General features: G+C 43.9%; 1 protein-coding gene across 1 annotated transcript in view; it reads right to left on the minus strand.

Annotated features, from left to right (window-relative positions):
• Positions 1-15999, minus strand: part of ACADL (acyl-CoA dehydrogenase long chain) — a 31944-nt gene that overhangs the window by 14271 nt on the left and 1674 nt on the right. The window contains exons 2-5 of the mRNA XM_073306711.2: positions 12768-12929; positions 6375-6512; positions 5758-5922; positions 4689-4755 (exon numbers count right to left, since the gene is read on the minus strand). Of these exons, the coding sequence (XP_073162812.1) occupies positions 4689-4755; positions 5758-5922; positions 6375-6512; positions 12768-12929 (532 nt within the window). The remainder of the gene's footprint in view (positions 1-4688; positions 4756-5757; positions 5923-6374; positions 6513-12767; positions 12930-15999) is intronic.

Consider the following 15999-nt stretch of genomic DNA (forward strand, 5'->3'; position numbering starts at 1 on the left):
CACTAGGAGTTGAGGTTGAATTTAGCAGCGTTAAATAGATTTAACCCTGCACCCGTCCACACGATGAAGCCCTTTTTTTCGACTTAAAGGGCTCTTGGAAATAGATTTCCTTACTCCACCCCCGACAAGGGGATTAGCGCTGAAATCAGCCTTGCTGGGTCGAATTTGAGATATTGTGGATGCAATTAGACGGTACTGGCCTCCGGGAGCTATCCCAGAGTGCTCCATTGTGACCGCTCTGGACAGCACTCTCAACCCAGATGCACTGGCCAGGCAGACAGGAGAAGGCCCACAAACTTTTGAAATTCAATTTCCTGTTTGCCAGTGTGGCAAGCTGCACATGAGTGCAGAGCTCATCAGCAGAGATGACTATGATGGAGTTCCAGAATCGCAAAAGAGCTCCAGCATGGACTGAACAGGAGGTTCAGGATCTGATTGCTGTATGGGGAGAAGAATCCGTGCTATCAGAACTACATTCCAGTTTTGGAAATGCCAAAACATTCATCAAAATCTCGCAGGGCATGAAGGACCGAGGCCATAACAGGGACCCGAAGCAGTACCGTGTGAAACTTAAGGAGCTGAGGCAAAGCTACTGGAAAACCAGAGAGGCAAACGGCCGCTCTGGGTCAGAGCCCCAAACATGCCGCTTCTATGATGAGCTGCATGCCATTTTAGGGGGTTCAGCCACCACTACCCCAGCCGTGTTGTTTGACTCCTTCAATGGAGATGGAGGCAACATGGAAGCAGGTTTTGGGGACGAGGATGATGATGAAGTTGTAGATAGCTCACAGCAAGCAAGTGGAGAAACCGGTTTTCCCGATAGCCAGGAACAGTTTCTCACCCTGGACCTGGAGCCAGTACCCTCCGAACCCACCCAAGGCTGCCTCCCAGACCCGCCAGGCAGAGAAGGGACCTCTGGTGAGTGTACCTTTTAAAATACTATACATGGTTTAAAAGCAAGCATGTTTAATGATTAATTTGCCCTGGCATTTGCGGCTCTCCTGGATGTACTTCCAAAGCCTTTGCAAAAGATTTCTGGGGACAGCAGCCTTATTCCATCCACCGTGGTAGGACACTTTACCACACCAGGCCAGTAGCACTTACTTGGGAATCATTGTAGAACAAAGCATTGCAGCGTATGTTTGCTGGCATTCAAACAACATCCATTCTTTATCTCTGTGTTCTCCTCAGGAGAGTGATATCATTCATGGTCACCTGGTTGAAATAGGGTGCTTTTCTTAAGGGGACATTCAGAGGTGCCCATTCCTGCTGGGCTGTTTGCCTGCGGCTGAACAGAAATGTTCCCCGCTGTTAGCCACGGGGAGGGGTGAGGGGGTAGCCACGTGCTGGGGGGAGGCAAAATGAGACCTTGGAACGAAAGCACATGTGCTATGGTATGTCATGTTAACAGCAAGGTTTACTGTGAAAGAGTGTACCCATTGTTCTATAAAATGTCTTTTTAAATACCACTGTCCCTTTTTTTCCCCTCCACCAGCTGTATGTGTTTCAAGGATCACAGGATCTTCCTTCCCAGAGGCTAGTGAAGATTAGAAGGCAAAAAAAAAAAAAAAAAAAAAAAAAAACGCACTCGTGATGAAATGTTCTCTGAGCTCATGATATCCTCCCACACTGACAGAGCACAGATGAATGTGTGGAGGCAGACAATGTCAGAGTGCAGGAAAGCACAAAATGACCGGGAGGAGAGGTGGTGGGCTGAGGAGAGGGCTGAAGCTGAAAGGTGGCAGCAGCGTGATGAGAGGAGGCAGGATTCAATGCGGAGGCTGCTGGAGGATCAAACTAATACGCTCCAGTGTATGGTTGAGCTGCAGGAAAGGCAGCAGGAGCACAGACCGCTGCTACAGCCCCTGTGTAACCAACCGCCCTCCTCCCCAAGTTCCATAGCCTCCTCACCCAGACAGTTATCCCCCTATTTGTGTGATGAATTAATAAAGAATGCATGAATGTGAAGCACCAATGACTTTATTGCCTCTGCAAGCGGTGATTGAAGGGAGGAGCGGAGGGTGGTTATCTTACAGGGAAGTAGAGTGAACCAAGGGGCGGGGGGTTTCATCAAGGAGAAACAAACAGAACTTTCACACCGTAGCCTGGCCAGTCATGAAACTGGTTTTCAAAGCTTCTCTGATGCGCACCACACCCTCCTGTGCTCTTCTAACTGCCCTGGTGTCTGGCTGTGTGTAACCAGCAGCCAGGCGATTTGCCTCAACCTCCCACCCCGCCATAAACATCTCCCCTTTACTGCTTGCTGTGCGCTCCACAATATCTGTGAGAGTAATAACAGTGGGAATATTGGTTTCGCTGAGGTCTAACCGGGTCAGTAAACTGCGCCAGTGTGCTTTAAATGTCCAAATGCACATTCTACCACCATTCTGCACTTGTTCAGCCTGTAGTTGAACAACTCCTGACTACTGTCCAGGCTGCCTGTGTACGGCTTCATGAGCCATGGCATTAAGGGGTAGGCTGGGTCCCCAAAGGATAACTATAGGCATTTCAACATCCCCAACGGTTATTTTCTGATCTGGGAATAAAGTCCCTTCCTGCAGCTTTTGAAAAAGACCAGAGTTCCTGAACATGCGAGCGTCATGTACCTTTCCCGGCCATCCCACGTTGATGTTGGTGAAACGTCCCTTGTGATCCACCAGTGCTTGCAGCACTATTGAAAAGTACCCCTCGTGCTTTACTCGCCGGCTTGGTGCTCCGGTGCCAAGATAGGAGGGATATGGGTTCCGTCTATTGCCTCACCACAGTTAAGGAATCCCATTGCAGCAATGCTATCCACTGTGACCTGCACATTTCCCAGGGTCACTAACCTTAATATCAGCAGATCTTTGATTGCGTTGGCTACTTGCATCACAGCAGCCCCCATAGTAGATTTGCCCACTCCAAATTGATTCCCGACTGACTGGTAGCTGTCTGGCATTGCAAGCTTCCACAGGGCTATTGCCACTCACTTCTCAACTGTGAGGGCTGCTCTCATCTTGGTATTCATGCGCTTCAGGGCAGGGAAAAGTCAGTCAAAGTTCCATGAAAGTGCCCTTACGCATGCAAAAGTTTCGCAGACACTAAGAATCGTCCCAGACCCGCAACACTATGCGGTTCCACCTGTCTGTGCTTGTTTCCCGGGCCCAGAATCGGCGTTCCACGGCATGAACCTGCACCATTAGCACCATGATGCCTGCATTGCCAGGGCCCATGCTTTGAGAGAAGTCTGTGTCCATGTCCTCATCCTTTTGTCACTGCGCTGACGTCACCTACTCGCCTGGTTTTGCTTTGCCAGGTTCTGGTGCTGCATATACTGCTGGATAATGCGTGTGGTGTTTAATGCACTCCTAATTGCCAAAGTGATCTGAGCGGGCTCCATGCTTGCCGTGGTATGGCGTCTGCACAGAAAAAAGGCGCGGAACGATTGTCTGCTGTTGCCCACACGTACCCGGGAGCCCATGACAGACAACATGGAGAAATTCTCTATTGAGACAATAGCAGCAGAGCAGAGTTGCAGCGGAAGTGGCGGATGACAGTGGTTAGCAGTCCTACTGCACCATCTGCTGAAAGCAGTATGGCATCTGCATGGAAAAAAGGCGCAAAACGATTGTCTGCCATTGCTTTCACGGAGGGAGGGGCGACTGACGACATGTACCCAAAACCACCCGCGACAATGTTTTTGCCTCATCAGGCATTGGGAGCTTAGCCCAGAATTCCAATGGGCAGCAGAGACTGCGGGAACTGTGGGATAGCTACCCACAGTGCACTGCTCCTTAAGTTGATGCTAGCCACGGTAGTGAGGACGCACTCCACCGACTTAATGTGCTTAGTGTGGACATATGCAATCAACTGTATAAAATCGATTTCTAAAAATAGACTTATATAATATTGACCTAATTTCGTAGTGTAGACATACCCTTAGTCTACCTGTTAACCACTACACCCTGTGGTCACCTATGATTCATCGTTTTTAAAAATAATTTTACTAAACCAACTATCCCAATACTCAAAAAAAAAATCAAGTACCAGGACAGATCTATAACACTAAGAGGTTTTTAGTTTTAAAAGTTTTCAACTAACAGCAGTGTCATTTAAAAGTTTTTAGAATGACAATCACCTACTTCAATCTTCTTAATTCTTTGTATTAGGGATTAAATGAGATGGGTACACGCTGCCAGCCTTATAGCAGCTCAATATGTGGTTGGCATCTAATATGGAATTTATCCCATACACTGAACAAAGATTCCATTTTTATGTTGACGCAGTAAAGGAATAAAGGTTTTAGTTTGTTTCCCTCAACTGACAGGGGAATGCATAGCAGGGTGGCTATTCTGCTACCAACTCCACTGAACTGAGAAACAGTCTGGCCCTTGGCTATATTGTGCAGCCTGACTATACCAGTCAAGGAAAAGAACAAAAATCTTATGATCGGGCTGCCTTTTTGTTCTCCAATAAAAGCTGCAAAGAAGAGTCTGCTCTGCTGATTGACCCATAAATTGTCAGCATCATAAGCTAGATGGCTGGGTAACACGAATTCTTCTATAAGATGTAACTCATAGAAAAGGAAAAACATAGGGGTAGAAACATTAAATTCTGGGAAAGCAGCTGTAGAATGAAATAAATTCTGTCACTAACTGGATGAATTCAGTACCCAAGCACCATAAGTCAGAGCACATCCATTCACATACCTTACTTCCATTCAGAATCCAATCACTTCCATCCTTTTTTGCATATGTTCGTACACCCTGCAAATCACTAAAATTGATTGGCAAGAAAAGAAAGTTATTTAAGAGAACAATCCATCAGTGGCATGAAGTTCACATTTAAAAAATAATCCTAGTATAAAATAATGAAGAGCCTAGAACTCCCTGTGGATAGCGCTACGTACAATAGGATTCAGGGATGTATTAAAAAGGGACGAGAGAATATTATGGAAACCACAAGTGTGTTATGTCTATGAATGATGAATCTCTGCATCTTCAGTACAGCACATGGTTCTACTTCACTTTCAAAGTGAGATACCATCTCACAGCCGAAGTACCATGTGCACAAATAATATCTATTAGCTCTGCAGCATCTTATGTTGACATGGCCCACCAATTTAGGGCTGCCCCAGAAAGCAGATATCAGCCACTCAGCTTGGCACCCTCCACATATAGTTAGAGGTCAGCTTATGGTTCTCATGCAGAGAGACTTTTGCTGTCTAGGACCAGCGGAGACACAGCATAGAAGGCACAGCTCCCCACTGGGCTCCCCTCTGCTTAGCAGATTGAAGAGAATAATCCTGAATCAGTAATCTACCCAATAATCCTACTGTCTGCCCTTATAGGAATGGAGTACAGGAAAGAGAACTCTATCCTATACAGGATTCAGGGACAAGGAAATAGGCCCTCTTGCCAAATTCTGACAGCATTATATGGAATAAGTCAAGCCTTCTTTACTAAGTTATTACATTTCACATTAAAGAATGTCCATGCAACAAGTAGGCTAGTGACTGTTTATGGAGAATCTAAAACAAACACAAAACCCTATTTGTCCTAGGGCTGATGAAAAGTTCATGGGTTTGGAACAGGCATCCTGAAATGACAAAGCATAAAACAGCAATGCATAATTAAAGGTTATTTTTGTGGTTCTACCTATTCCGGGCTACTGCCTAATCAGTAAAATGGTCATAACTATGAAACGCAAAGTTTTTACACAGTGAGATTAGGTAAGCAACATGTATGTAAAGCCCACCTGTTATCCTTTCCGCCTTACCTGCCAGCCCCAGGTTCTGTCATGGCTATAGCACCAATACGTTTGCCTGCAGACATTTCAGGGATAAACCGTTCAATCTGTTCTTCTGAGCCATAGTTTGCAATATAGGGCATGACAATATCTGAATGAAGGCTGAATCCTGGGCCAGTACAATTAACATACATCCTTGAAGAGTAAAAGTAAACTTTAGAGAAAATGTGACAGTGATTGATCTGTTGAATTTTACACTGTTAAAACCAGAGAACCAAAACTCAAAGAAATGTACACTAAAAGCCCTCAAAATGACTAACACAATTTTAACTTGGGACATCCATGTTTTTATTTATAGAATGTACTTTCACTGCCAAACCATTGGCTCACCCACCAGTCTAAGGAGAACATTTCCCCTCCTCTCCCAGCAGTCCTAAAAATATACTACTATGATATTTAGTAAAATCATCTGAAATATCTAAAGTAGGGGGTACTTATGCCTGTCTAAATTATCACTTCTGTGAAAGGAAAAGATTATTACGGTCTGTGAACACACTCTCCTTACAATAGGAATCAGGAAATCATATGAACAAATACAATCTTTTAACGATACCAACTGGATTCTTGCTGCAGTGTCTTGTACTTACTGCTCCTCCCAGACCACTGCTGAAGAGAGTAGATCCCCTCCAATGCCACCATGTTTTTCTGATATATTGACACCCAGCAGTCCCTGTTGTCCAGCTTTTTCCCACAGCTCCCTGCTCACTTGGCCAGCCTTCTCCCATCTGCAAATGATACAGGAATGCAAAGTTAGTGGAATTCCCCTCCTATTTGCCACAGCTGCTGCTTTACACCATAAAATCTGCTACGAAGTTTCAGTGCTTAAGAATAAGACTTTCAGTCTCAGAAACCAATCTACAACACATGAGGTAACATAAAACAGGCATGTGTATTTTGCCAGCTGGGGAGAGGTAGGCTCCTTGGACTCATGCAATGTACTTAGGATCTGTAGTCTCCCAGTCTATGCATTAATGATTAAGTTGCCACCACAGAATTACATGCAGTATGGTAGGTGGTAAAAAGCTAACTTCTGCTTCCAATTTATAACCTGCAATTTCCTTAACTTTTATACCTGATAAATTTGCGGAACACTACCTCAGATGAGTTGATTTTTGTGGTACTTTGATAAATTGATGTAAAATAGTTTGGTAAATTGACAGCAGAGGAGCTTCTGGTGATAGTCCTTAGATTTTAATTCGGAAGGAGAATTAAAGAGTCATGGCAGAAGTTCCCTATCTGTGAAACTTTCTCCCTCAGGCTGTCTGCAAGAGCCAGAGTTGGATGGACTTGAAGATGCAGTGCAAGGCTCATCTTTTCAGCCACACAGACTAGTTTGGAGGCCTTTTATCAGCTGCAACTGAAATGGATGTAAAGTGTAAGCAACAGACACTTCACTGAGCAAGCAATTTGAGAAAGTAGTAGAAGAAATATCAAAGAAAGAGTGTTTTGCAAAAGCAAGATACATTACACTATAAAACACTGCATGTGCTAGAAGACTTAATGAGATCCACACCTTCCTACTTCTTTGGATGATACTTTTCCTTGGATTATTAGCTTAAAATTTGAAGGATGAACCCATCTTCATGGAGAGCAGAGATCTCCAAACTATGAGGCACGGATGAACGTTTGGGGGAGGGAAGGGGGGTGGCAGGGTGTGGCCAGGCCCCACAGAGGCCAGGCAGGGAGTGCCACCCAGCCTCACTGTGCCCCAGCCCCACTCCTGGCTTTGGCCCCTGGCTCTTGCTCAGCCCCCAGCCACGGCTCCCAACCGTGACTCCACTCCCAGCCCCAGCCCCTGGCCCGCAGCCCAGCTGCAGCCCCACTCCAAGCTGCGGCTCGCAACCACAGCTCCGTGAGGAGAGACAGATCGTAGCATAGGTAAGGGGGGGCGGGGTGCAAGGTAAAAAGTTTGGGGATCACAGCCTTAGAAAGACATGCACGGGTAGGCTGTCCCACTGGTTCTTTATCCAGGCAGTTCAAACTACTCCTCAATCCCTCCCCCACTTCAGATAGCCCACATAAGTTTCTCTCCCAAACACTCCGTGTTTTTCATTCACTCCAAACTCTATTCCTTCCAAGCAACATTTGCGATGAGCTCTCATACCTCCAAATCACGCCCCCCCCAAACAAAAAACACATTTTCCACAATGCGTGTGTTTGCTAACATACACAGTAGCCCCTCCATGTCTGCCCAGCCACTTACTACGCGTTACCATTAAACCCATTTGTTCCTTTACAGTCGGATTTTTCAAAAGCATCTAAATGCTGCAGGTGCAAAAATCCAATTGGCCTTATCTTCCAGGGGGAAGAAAGGATGTTACTAACTTGAGGTAAAATCCTAGGGAAGACAAGGCAGTAGATCAATTTTACACAAGCTAAAGACTTGTCTTCCCTAGGATTTTACCATGCATTAGCTAGCTTGAGTTAAGAATGCATTTTTTTCCCTAGTGAAGACGCAGCCTTTGAAAATCAGTAGTCCTAAGTCACTTAGTGTGTGATTCCATGTTGACAGATGTTTGGCTGCATGTGTGCTGCCCCAGCCCTATGCAGACAGCTGGCACAGCAGACCTCGACCAAACCACCCAATGAGCACAAGATCAGTTAAGGGACAAAGGCACCCAGCCAGGCTTATTGTCAATGAAGCCCGGTACTAGTATCTCGCAGACTCCACCAGACCACTAATACACTTATGCCCGTAACAATGGACCAGCTCAGTGAACGGCGGGACTTTCCATTCCTCCCCAGGTCAGGCAAAGATAGTCACTCTGAGCTACATCTTTATACCCCAATACAAAAGTTAGTACTGCTCCTCTGACATAGTTACAGCGCTGTGATGTGGCTAGTTATTACCCATTACCTTGCACATGTTGGTTCTATCAAAACATTTTTATTTCGAACTGTTATCCTGACCTTCTCTCTTAGGAGGGGTCAGTGTGTTCCTGTTATCCTTGGGGAATGTTTTTGTACCATACTTGATACTGGGATGTTCTGGTACCACTTGATATCGGGATGCGTTTGTGTGAGTACTTTGACTAGCACTTCTTAGGAATGTGTATTTTTGCAATATTAGCCCTGTTGCCAAATTCTGTAAGCAGGTCCTGCCTCAGACCAGGCCTCTGATACAAGGGCTTATGTCTCAGGCTCTATTCCTACTACAAGGTGCTTTTGAAAATCTGACACCAAGCTCTTCAGGGCAGAGACTCTGCGTATTAAGAATATAAAAGCTGCCATACTGGGTCAGACCATGGTCCATCTCACCCAGTATCTATCTCCGACTGAAGCCTGTACCAGAGCTTCAGTGGGAATGTACTGAACAGGGCAATTATGGAGTGACCACACCTGATTTCCTGGCTTCTGACAGTCAGAGGTTTAGGGTTGCCCCTAGCATTGAGCTGTGTCTCTGCCCATCTTGGCTAATGGTCGTTGATGGATCTATCCTCCAGAAACTTATCCAGTTCTTTCTGAACCATGTTACACTTTTGCCCATCACAACATCCCACATCAGTGAGTTCCACAGGTTAGTTGTGCATAGTGTAAAAAAAAAAAAAAGTACTTTCTTGTTTGCACTAAATCAGCTGCCTATTAATTTCATCAGGTGATGAGTGGTTTTTGTATTGTATGAAAGGGTAAATAAAACTCCTCTATTCACTTTTTCCACATTCTTCATTTTATAGACCTCTATCATCATTTCCCCCCTGCCCCGTTGTCCCTTTTCTAAGCTTACTAGTCCTTATCTTTATGGTCTCTCCTCATATGGAAGCCATTCCATACCCTTAATCATCTTTGTTGCCCTTCTCTGAACCTTTTCCAGTTCCACTATACCTTTTTTGAGATGGGGTGATCAGAACAGGATATTCAAAGTGTGGGTACATCATGAATTTATATAGTGGTACTATATTTTGTCTTATTTTCTATCCCTTTCCTAATAGTTACTATCATACTGTTAGCCTTTTTGACCACTGCTGCGTGTTGACTGGAAATTTTCAGAGAACTATCCAAGGTGACTCCAAGATCTCTTTCTTGGGTGGCAACAGTTAATTTAGAACCCATTATTAATATGTATAGTTGGGATTACTTTGCACTTATCAACTTTTAATTTTATATGCCATTTTGTTGCTCAGCCACGCAGTTGTGAGATCCCTCTGTAACTCCTCACAGTCTGCTTTGGACTTGAATAATTTTGTATTGTCTGCAAACTTTGCCACTAACTATTCACCCCCTTTTTCACATCACTAAATTACTCTACTGGAAAGAGCCATGTCCATCTATAGTTTTACATAAGTAACAAATAATAGCTGGAGGTTACAGGGACTGGCATGTAAGTTTTAAAGGGACATTGTCACCTTGAAATCTAGTCAGTTGCAAAAAATAATTAAAGTAGTGTCAGGTTCTACACCTGCCATAATTCCAGTACAATTTTTTCTTCTTTTTTGTTTGGCTTTACAGACATTTTCCCATTTTATAAGTGTTTCTTTCCCCTGTTGCTGTGTGAAAAGACCCATGCTAGCAACAGAAGGAAAGTGACTGACTTTACAGAGAAGGGGAATGTGACTACCCATAAAGCACTCTCAAACGTACAAAGTAAATTTAAAAAAAAAACAACCTCTCTTCTAATCTCAGTTATATTAGCAATTGGTCTTACTTGTAACAGTAAGAAGTGAAAATTTCAGACATGAGAATGATTTTAAGTTGATGGAGTTTTATAGTCTCTATTTGGTTTGGTTGAATGGCATTGCTCAGTAACTATAAATGGAAGAAGAGAAGCTATATTAAGCCCCAAGGGAAGGGATCATCTTTTTGTTTGTGTCTGTTCAGGGCTTATCTCAGTGGGATACTGGTCTATGAGTAAGGCCCCTTGGTGCTATGGTAATACAAATAAATAATATTTGTTTGTGAAAGTTTGTAGCATTCTCTCATGTTTATCTTCTGGAGATTGTACAGAAACAGAACAGTAATTACAGACAGAGAGAAATTCCAGGTGGAGGAGTTGGAGAAAGGAGGGGGAAGGAATGAAATAAATGTGAAAATATGAAATATATTAAATCCACTTTTTTATTGTTTGCTTTCCCAGTCCAGAACTAATACAGTTGCTTAAATCTTTGGTTGGAAGATGGTCCCTATTGGAAAATGGGACCATCTACTGTTTATGGTTTTGCAGACATGCACTGTAGTCCTCGAAAGAACAATCACCATATCTGAGGTACAGCTAGCCTTCTGGGCTAACTGGCTAAATTTAAGCGGGAGAACACCATCCCATATTTCACCCCATTACCCTCACTACCAGAATTAAAGACAACTGTTAGATATTAACCCGCTAAGACTTGATTATCTTGAAATTAATTCTGAAATGAAGCTGCTCTCCTAGAACCATGCCCTTTTTTTTTTTCCAAACAGTTTTCAAAACTGGAATTTGGACTAGGAGATTACAAAACAAAAATACACTAAGGATCATGCCTGAAACAAGCTAGCTACACCAAATATAGCAATGGAACTATGAGGGGGATGAATAGATCAGGGGACAGGTAACTGAAATCTTTCACTTCTAGACTGCTGTTCCAGCCCTGGCTGGGAGCAATGCAAAATCATTACCATCTGGTGTCTCGGTTGTGACCTCTAGAAGAGCTAATTTTAGGACTGGTCTACACACAAAATTGCACTAAAATAACACTCTTTTAATACACATATTTTGTTATTTTTGTGCAAATGTGCGTGTGTAGACACATATTTCAACTAAAAGTGTCCTATTTTTACTGAGCTAAAACAGGGTTGGTTGTTTTAACCAACTTCATCTCATTTTAATTTAGCTATTAAAACAACAAAAACAACCCCACTTTAACTCAGTCAGAACAGAACACTTTTACTCTGAAGTAAGAGTGCCCACACAGAGACTTGCACATAAATAAAAGTGAATTAAAACTGAGTTAGCTGTTTTGGGGCAAGTTTTTGTATACACCAGCCATTAAGTCCACTTTTCAGGGGACAGATATCCACAATATAAAAACCAACACAACTAACACCTTTAGATTGTAAGCTCTTTGGAGCAAGAGCTGGTCTTCTTGTTCTGGGTTTGTAGAGTGCCTAGGATCCTGGTCCATGATTGGGACTCCTAGGCACTATTACAATGCAAATAATAAAAAGTGATAATACTGAAAGCCTCAGCAACGTTAACGAAGAGATTAAACTACCTTTTCATCCCTAGAGGCAAGGCAAACTTCTACAGAAGTTGCATTTTACTGTCTTCTGCATTTGTTCCTGTAAATAATGAGCACCTAGCTCAGGGGTGGCCAACCTGAGCCTGAGAAGGAGCCAGAATTTACCAATGTACATTGCCAAAGTAATACATCAGCAGCCTCCCATCCGCTCCCCCGACCCCCTCTCCCAGGGCCTCCCACCCACCAGCAGCCCCACCAATCAGCACCTCCTCCTCCCTCCCTGCACCTGTTTTGTGGTGTGCAGGAGGCTCTGGGGGAAGAGAGGGGAGGAGCGAGGGCATAGCAGGTTCAGGGGAGGGGGCAGGAAGGGGTGGAGAGGGGGCAGGGCCTGTGGCAGAGCCAGGGGTTGAGCAATGAGCACCCCCTGGCAAGTTGGAAAGTTGGCGCCTATAGCACCAGCCCCGGAGTCGGTGCCTATACAAGGAGCCACATATTAACTTCTGAAGAGCTGCATGTGGTTCCGGAGCCACAGGTCGGCCACGACTGTGTTAGCTAATCAACCTGGCATCCTTTCATGAGAAATACAGAAAGTGCTTCTTTTGTTTTGCTTTACAAATATAACCATGTACTTTTTTTCTTCCTTCAAACATGTGATGTAGGAGATATGCAAACCAAGATATATATAATATACAAGCCAATAATACAATTTTTTTAAAATTAAAATAAACTCTACCGTTTGCTTGTTATACTCAGAACATTATTCCCAGAGAGTTCTGTGAAACAGCCTGGAATTAGTAGGCAACATAAAATATCTGAACTATATCTTACTCTGCATGATAAGGGACCACTGCTTCCTGGAAGAATTTCCTCACACTTTCCCTGAAGATATCATGATCCGAAGAGAAGATCCTTCGAGTTCCAATATCCATTAATGTTTTAGCAGAAGATGTTTCTTGACGTACCAACTCATGATTTTCAGTCTGCAGACACCTAAAAAGAGACAGTCAGAGCAGTTGTCAGGAATGCTACCTAACTTTTTTAAACAGTTAATGCCTATCTTGGTCAAATACTTGTGGGCACAATGAATGGCACTGGCCTTCCAAAAGAACATAGGAGCAGAAGGGAACTCCTGGGTCACCAAGTCCAGACTCCTGGTATTGCAGGCAAACCCCGCATAGAATTCTGTTCATAAATTTTCAACGCGGAAGTTTAATAGACATGGACATTTGGCCATTATGCTACTTGGCGTGATTGACAACCAGAAAAAAAAAAAAAAAAAAACGAGATCAGTACAGCAAGAGGTTGTTTCAGGTCAACTTTGACATGCATTCGTTACAGCTACACAGACAGGCTTGAATGAACCATTCCAAAAAACACACTGATGCAGGGCTAAGGTCCAACAGCAGCAGTCCCTCACTTTCAAATTCAATCAATACCATCATCGTTCAATATTAAATTACAAATAAAACTCAACAATTAAACTCTGCTGCTTCTTTTGCCACCCATGCTCAGGGTCTAACTGATCATCCTATCTGGGGTCAGGAAGGAATTTTTCTTGGAGTCAGATTGGCAGAGACCTTGGGGTTTGGGGTTCTTTTGCCTTCCTCTGCAGCATGGGGCGCAGCTCACTCGCAGGTTTAAACTAGTGTAAATGGTAGAGTCTCTGTAACTTGAAGTCTTTAAATCATGATTTGAACACTTCAGTTACTCAGCCAGAGGTTAGAGGTCTATTACAGCAGCGGGCAAGGTTGTGGCCTGAAATGTGCAGGAGGTCAGACTAGATGATCATGATGGTCCCTTCTGACCTTAAAGTCTATGAGTCTAACTAGGTTGTGCAGCAAGAGCCATCCCCTCCTCCCTCTCTGATAAACAGAGCTCTAAAAATAAGAGGCATCATCTTTTTAAAAAGTTCAAAAGTGAAACAGCACTAAACCTCAGCTGATAAACCCACAACCACAAATACATTTTAAAAATTAGAGAGACAAGGTGGATGAGTTTCAGAGTAGAAGCCATGTTAGTCTGTATTCCCAAAAAGAAAAGGAGTACTTGTGGCACCTTAGAGACTAACCAATTTATTTGAGCATAAGCTTTCGTGAGCTACAGCTCACTTCATCGGATGCAGAGGCATTCGATGAAGTGAGCTGTAGCTCACGAAAGCTTATGCTCAAATAAATTGGTTAGTCTCTAAGGTGCCACAAGTACTCCTTTTCTTTTTAAGGTGAATGAGGTAATGTCTTTTATTGGACCAATCTTCTGCTGGAAAGAGAAACAAGTTTTTGAGCGACACAGAGCTCTTCTTCAGGTCTGGTAAAGGTACTCAGAGCTAAATACAAGGTGTTTTTGTCTCTTCTTTTGTGAGCTCATTCAAGAGCATAGTGATTGTCTGGTTTCACCCACATAGTTGTTATGAGGTGTTATTAGAGAGGAAACACCCACCCCCTGCCCAACCTCCCCAAGGGCTCACCATCAGAAGCAAGCTCCCCACAGACCAGGACCCACCAACTCAAAGCGGCAGCAGACCCTGGCAGAACAACAGATGCAAAACCTGCAGACATACCTCCACTGCTACGATGATCAACACCCCTTTCCCCCCCGAGACGCCTTTCAAGATTCATGGATCCTACACATGTCTATTGCAACACATGGTATACCTCATCCATTGCAATAAATGTCTGAACAACTACTTGGGTGAATCAGATAATCACTACGTTCTCAAATGAACTCACAAAGGAAAATTATAAAAGACAAACACACCCTATCACCTGTGGGTTAACGCTTTCACAAAGTGATCACTCTATATCTGACCTGTCAGTCCTCGTCTCAAAGGAAACCTGCACAACACTTTCAAAAAATGAGCCTGAGAGCTTAAATTCATAACTACGCTAGATACTAAAATTTCATGGACTGGACACACTGGATTTATGGCTTATTACAACAATCTAACCCACTACTCCCCTCCCCCTTTTTGTCCTATGACTGCAGAGGTGTTAATGGGCCAGTCCACCTCAACCAGTGGTACAGGGCCCTCTGGGGGGGCCGTGAGCAGGTTTCAGGGGTCCGCCAAGCAGGGCCAGCATGAGACTCACTGGGGCCCAGGTGAGAAAGCTGAAGCCCCAACGCATGGGTCTGAAGTCCGAGGCCTTGAGCCCCAGCACCCAGGGCTGAAGCCAAAGCCCGAGCAGTTTAGCTTCATGGGGGCCCCAAGCAATTGCCCCGCTTCCTACCCCATAACACAGGTCCTGGCTTTTATATGCAGAAAGCCAGTTGTGCCACAGGTGGGCCGTGGAGTTTTTATAGAAAGAAAAAGGTTGAGAACCCCTGCCTTAGACTACGTGCTAACTACCTACGCTAAACAATATGTTTACACAGATTGTACCTTGCATGTAGCTGTGACATTCTGAATACCTTTCCCAGACCCAAAGAAGAGCTCCCTGTAGCTCAAAAGCTTGTCTCTGTCACCAACAGAAGTCAGTCCAATAAAAGATATTACCTCACCCACATTGTCTCTCAAATATTCTGGGACCAACACGCTAGAACAACACTGCATATTTTAAAAAATAGCCAAGGAGAGGCTAACAGCAATATCTGGGGTTTAAATGACCAAAATAATAAAAGGTCCCTCCAAAGATTATGGATAAGATTTTTATCCTGACAGACATCACTATATAGTAGTTATCCCATGAATTAGTCTCTTTGGGGTTTTTCCTTTTTGGTCAGTATCTTGTTTTACAGTACAGTCTTGCTAACTTACACATTTTTAAAAAAGAAATCTTGCTGCTTTCACAGCAAAGATTTGTCAAATGGCTGAAGTAAAGTTCTGTAGTTTAATGCTGTGATTCTTTTTAAGTACAAATGCCACAGTACACTAGGAACTGCATAAATAAAAGCAAGCTACAGTTAGCAGAATGGACTCTCCAATACAGACTAGTTTGTTCACCTTGGGCCCAACCCTCTGAACATTTATTACCAAGCATGGTGCTCGAGACTGTACAGAGTTGCACAAGTCTCAAGCACAACATTCAATGGTGTTTGTAGGATCATGCCCTTATTGGCCAACCTG

This window comes from Lepidochelys kempii, chromosome 11 (genome assembly GCF_965140285.1).
Source record: "Lepidochelys kempii isolate rLepKem1 chromosome 11, rLepKem1.hap1, whole genome shotgun sequence".
NCBI classification, from domain to species: Eukaryota; Metazoa; Chordata; order Testudines; family Cheloniidae; genus Lepidochelys; species Lepidochelys kempii.